This window comes from Rutidosis leptorrhynchoides, unplaced genomic scaffold (assembly GCF_046630445.1).
Source record: "Rutidosis leptorrhynchoides isolate AG116_Rl617_1_P2 unplaced genomic scaffold, CSIRO_AGI_Rlap_v1 contig449, whole genome shotgun sequence".
NCBI classification, from domain to species: domain Eukaryota; kingdom Viridiplantae; phylum Streptophyta; class Magnoliopsida; order Asterales; family Asteraceae; genus Rutidosis; species Rutidosis leptorrhynchoides.
This window is the reverse complement of record NW_027266682.1, coordinates 17,335-23,214: the sequence shown is the minus strand read 5'-3', so window position 1 is coordinate 23,214 and position 5,880 is coordinate 17,335. Positions and strand designations below refer to the sequence as shown.

Here is a 5,880-nt window from a genome sequence, read left to right as displayed (position 1 = left end):
AAATAAATAAATCACGCGGCTGCACGGCGATGGGTGCCCTTCATTTCACGCGTTCAAATTAAGTAAATCCATATATTTAGAATCCGTGCGCTTTTGTCTCTCCCTCCATCTCCCCCCCCACCTCCTCCCTTTCTCTCTCCTCTGTATCCCAATTTCTGTAAATTTTTCTCTTGAATTCCCGCAAATCAACATCTGGGTTTGGTGATCCGCTCGATTGACGTTGAAGCGACGCCGGCGGATTGAGGAAAGGATTCTACTTTTTATCAATTTGGGGTTTCGATTTGTTCTTTCCTTTTTCGGGGAGGCTCGGGGCGGGATTCGGTGTTTTTCGCGGTTCGATTTCCCTCCGAGATGGCGTCGAGTTTCGATCGGTGGGAGAAGGATCCCTTCTTCTCCGCCGCCGAGGAAGTCCAGGAATCGGCCGACAGGTGCGTCCGTGTGAAGTCGGATCCTCATTACGAGCCCCGCGATTAGTTGCGATCTGGTGTCTGATTTTCCGGTTCTTAATTATTGCTTCGAAACTCTTGAATGAACTAGATTAGTGCGTTCAGCAGGACCGGTTTCGGCCTAATTCGCATGAAATCCCAGGCTTCGTCTTTTGGGACTTTGTTCGCAAAATGCTGTTGATCGCCTCAGTTTTTTCCTTTTTTTGTTTTGTGGGTTTTGTTTGGTAGCTTTTGGCTTTATTTCGTGTTGAGAATGTCTGTTTATATGGTTTTGAAGGATGCAATCGACGTATCGAACGTGGATCCATGCGCAAAAGGACTCCTCGGCTGCGTGGAATCTGGAGGAACTCCGGCGGGACCTCCATACCGCTTTGGGCACTACCCAGTGGCAGGTCATTTTCTCTGCATAGCTGTGATTGCGCTTTCTTGACGGGCAGGTTTTGTCTGCAGTTTGGTGAGGGTCGGAAAAATTGTTTTTTTGATGTAAATGCTGATGTGTCGGACTTGTTAATTGGTTTTTGGATGCAGTTGGAGGAGTTTGAACGAGCAGTGCAGTCGAGTTATGGCAATAGTTCGACTGACGATGCAAGGGACAGGCACCATGATTTCATTGTTGCCATCAATGACCAGATTTCGAAGATTCATGACTCGTTGCAGGAATATGCCCTTTCGGATGGCAATACAGCGCCGTCTTGGGTGCGTTTGGATGAGCAAGAGTGCAATGACTTTGCGTTGTTTCTTTCTGGATCATCGGCACTTGAAGCGTCAAGCGCCGTGTCGGACCATGTTAGGGACAATGAAGAATATAAAGAGTTGCAGAAAGAGTCCCCGCCTGAGTGTTCGAAGAATTCATGCCCATCAACTGAGTGGAGTTCAATGGATGCCCGAGAGGAGAAGTCATATGGGCATAGAAGAGCAGCCAGTGCAAGCGCTGACATCAGTGCTTGGAATATTGCTATAGCTGGAGATGCTTACCCACAGAATTCCTCCAATGGGCATTTCGTGTTACCTCCACGCAAGGTACCAAGTGTTTCAGGGTTCCTAAATTCGATGGGCTCTGTCTCCAAGTTGAAGTGGTCTAAAAATGGCTTTAGGAAGTGGAAAGTGACGGATTCTCACCAAGAAGACGATACTGCATTGCTGGAACCGGCTCAGCTAGAGAGAGTGAGTTTTGAACTCTTTTCTGTGCGTTTTTAGTTTATCTTCTATTTGGCATGCTTTGATTTTGGTGTCATGGTTGAATAAATATGTGTATTTGTTCTAAAAAGGGGGTACATGCATGCTATGAACGGAGTAAGAGTTGCCTGGATGATGATTGTTATCACAAGCAACTTTATGGATGGTCTGGAGCTATCCAAAGGCAGCTCCAGAGGTCTCAGTATCAGATGCAATACAGCCGACCTGCTCAATTGGCCTTTTCAACTATTCTACTTCTCTGCTTGATTGGTGAGTTGGCTCCACTTTTGGTGATACTTTTTATGACTGGACTTCCGTTTGTGTCTTTATGTATGGGTCCGAAATTTATTAGGGTCACTTATAGAATAGATTTGCCATTGCTGAATTTGTCCAACAGTTTATTTAGTGGCTTTGTTCCCTTGAAATGACTTGAAGTTGCTATGATATGAAGACGTTTTACTTTTGGACACTTTGTGCAACTTCTTTAACATGAGAATTGCCTGATGTGAATGGAACTTCTAGCTTTTTGTGTGTTTTCTTTTTGCTTAATGCTGGCCGGATAACAGCAGTTTTCTTTAATGTCAAGTTCTTAAACATGAGAAGTGTCAGATATTAATGTGACAATTTTCTACTTTTCCTCCTCCTTCATGCTGACCAGATAACTGCAGTTTTCGTAAACTATATTCATGTAGATTTGAAAGTATGTTCATGGCAGAGAACAAGCAGATTCATTCCAATTGGTTGACAAGTCAGAGTTTTTAGATTGCTTTATTTGTCATTATTCTGAGGGCTCTGTCACACAGCTGCTAAAATTTTTCAAACATGTCAAATGTGGACTTAGATCTTGAGCTTTTGCACAAAATTGCATGTTTGCAACAAATTAATTGGAGGATAAGTCCTATCAAACAAAATAATTTGGTATGGCTTTCTCCTGAACCAAACCAAACCGAATTACTGTCATCAATTGAATTGTGCTCACCTGAATTGATTTGGTTTGGTTTGGCTTTGCAAACTGTATGTTTGTTGAATTTAACAACTGATGTATTTGCGTACCTTTATCTTCGACATGTATAGGTTCATTTAATTTCATATTTCTGAATTATTGCCATTATATCCTAAATAAATACAAGTAAAAAAGAGATTAGTAATTGATTATTTATTTTGTCATATATAAGAACTTAGCAAAGCCTAGAAACTCGAAACTTTTACCTTGAATAGACCAACGTATAATATTAAACAAAGTCTTCATAGATTGTATGTTTTATGCTTCTGATTGATTGTTATTCTTCAAAGATGCATTAAACACAGTCCTATTAAAGAAGCAATTCCAAGGGCATATTGGGATTGATTTGTAAGTTATGAAATGCAATCCATTTTGCATATCGTTTTTGAATAATTCCAGGTATGCTGAGGCTGGTCTATTAAATTAATGTACTAAGCGATAAGGTGGATTGTAACTGGGCCTTTAAAGAAGTGGGCCATATTTAACCTTCAGTTAAGATTTGTCACATCAATTAGTATACAGGTCTCTATATACATAGCATTATCAGCAGTATCTGTAGAACTATAAAAGGAACTCTTGTTGACAAACCTTTTTAATTAGACGACTCAACCTTATAAACTAATCTAGGATCTTATGATGCAATAATAGAAATTATGGCTATAAAAGAATAGGAAGTTCACTTTACCAAAAAAAAAAAAGAATAGGAAGTTCATTGATATTGTTTTTATTTTCAGTGGTGGAGTTCTTTTATTCTTGCTATAGTGTTTTGAACTTTGAAGCCTAGAGTTTGAAAGAAACAAACCAAATAAGAGAAATCACCAGGGTTGACTGTCAAATAGATGATCAATGGGTGGGCAGCCACTGTGCCTGCGGAGGCCCAATCGGCCCGATTGGCAATATGGCCGAGATTGGGCAAAGGACACTTAAGTTGGTACTGGGCTCAGCCCACCCATTGATATGGTCTACTATCTAATGCTATGCTGCAGTACCTTATGTTCTTTCAATATTATCACGTGAATTTGCTGTTGTATATTTCCAATTACTTTGATCCAACACTTCATTACGTATTTTAGTTCTTGCCTGGCAATTTTATGGAGGCATATTCTTTCTTTTTTAAGGTTTTCTTCTTCTTTTCTTGAGTGTGCATGTGTGTGTTGCGAAGAAGGGACTGCCTAGGGTCATGTCATCTGTTTTTTTATCCAGTTTTCTCAGTGCTGAAGAACGATGAGTGTGAATGAGAAAAGGAAAAAAGGTACAATAATTATCACAATTCATGATTATATTGTTAAGATTTTGAATTTTCCTCTCTTGCTGGAAAAATTTTCTCAACTCAGTTTTAGTTCAGAGATTACAAAAATAAAAGTTTTTCAAGGGTTTTCACTCGATAAAACAAATATGATAGTGAAATTATGCAGATTATTTCTCCTGATGTTATACTGATGAATATGAGTGCATGTGCATTCTCTCAAGGGTTGAGCATGGGAAAGTCATGTCATGTCGAACGTCTGCAGATTGATTATAATTTTCTTTGAGGTCAATTTGTCTATTTTCCTCATAGGGTTCTTTGAAATTGTTAAGAAACATTCCAGTGTAGACATCAAATATTCTGATACTAGGCAAACCTGAGAACTGGATAAATGACAACTGTCTGAGTTCACTTGACATGTCACTAGTTATTCATATTGCATGGTAATGGTCTTTACCTTTTGAGGGGAATAATTGTTATATGCTTTCTGGCGCCTAATTCTGTCTATGCTCTATGCAGTTTTACTCATTTTGCGTGCAATCTAAGGCGGAGGCATAATTATGGTTTAATTTCTTTATTTCGGCCTGGACGTCCTTGTTAGAATGGTCAGGACTAGTTGCGGATTATTTATGTCAGCAGTGGATGATGCAAGAGAAATGATGCTTCTTGGATTTTCCATTTCCTTCCAAGTGGATATTTATGTCCCACCTGATAAGTTTCTAGTCCGTGGTAGCGCATTAGATGCCCTTGCAGGCTTACTCCTGTGAGCAACCTCCAGTCCAGTCCGATCACCGAGCATGTTGCACAGTCTCTACAACGATTGAGAAAGTTTTTGAGTTTTTGCCACAGAGAATGTAAATTCTAGCAAGAGTAACAGAATGTTACGATTAGAAAGTGTTGTATCCTGGGATATTGTGGCGTTCTGACTTGGGAAAGCGTATCCTGTTGTTTCTAATTCTCTGGGTAGATTTTGTGGCTTTGTTATTGTAATCTGTACAGTAATCTAATGTTATCATTTAGCCACTTTAAGCCTGAATTTCGCCGCTTATTGTCGACCGGGTAATGCAAAATGCGAATTTAGAATAGAGACGAACCCCTACCGTGAAAACTGGAAGGAGCCAATGGGTTGTCTCGAGGAGGAGGTAAGTCCTCCAGAAGCAGATTGGACATCGAACTCTGGGCGACGAAGGTTATGCTGAATGTTAGAAGGTTCACAGGTGTGGGACGATTACCATTTGAATGGAATATCACCCAACCGGTGGTACACCAAGACCGCCTATTGACTATAGAGTTGTTAGGAGTCGAATGTGAAGGGTAACCTGGGTCAGAAGAGACGGAAGATGTAGCCAAAAGAAGTGCTTCATTCCAGCAACCAAAAACTGGTTTTTCCATTCTGTATTGTTTTGCTTCCTCTATTATTTGATGTTAATAACATTGAATGAGACTGAAAATGTCACGGACCGTCGTATTGAGTCCACCTTTTTCTGAATTCACTGGCATTTAGTGAATGAAATCATTGATTTTTCCATGATATTTCTTTTCTTGTATGGGGAAGTTTATCTTGTTGGGATAAATAAAGTCAATCATGTTACGAAGCGTATATTTAATTTTTTATTTCATGCTCTTTTAATTAGAATCGGGTGTTGATCCCACCATCTTCTCATACTTGTTTAGCTTTATTCATCGGCAGCGACATGTGGGTTTTTTATTTTTATTTTTTTGGTTGGTTCATGTGGTAGGTATATCACGTGCACAAGACCTACCTTACACAATGAAAGGACAAAAGACAGTCGAAAGGGTCGCTGAATTTGGGCTTCAATTTGTCCCGAACTTCAAGTAGAGTTAGAAATGAACAAAAAATGGTAGAGAATCAAATACGCAATAAAAAGAGGAACTTATGCTTTCACTTCTTGATTTTTTGCCATCATAGTTTGATCTCTTTTAAAGAACGAGGACTCTCAATTAACGTTACAAATTGCGTCTGGGTTTCGAGCTCCTACTAAATGGGC

At 39.8% G+C, this 5,880-nt stretch overlaps 1 protein-coding gene across 1 annotated transcript; it reads left to right on the top strand.

The window, feature by feature from the left end:
• Positions 1 to 351: 351 nt before the first annotated feature.
• LOC139883776 (uncharacterized) lies at positions 352 to 2,050 on the top strand. Its single transcript, XM_071867909.1, has 5 exons — positions 352 to 428; positions 724 to 838; positions 975 to 1,220; positions 1,341 to 1,610; positions 1,715 to 2,050. Exons 1-5 carry the CDS (start codon positions 352 to 354, stop codon positions 2,048 to 2,050), a joined length of 1,044 nt encoding a protein of 347 aa, XP_071724010.1.
• Positions 2,051 to 5,880: the final 3,830 nt, after the last annotated feature.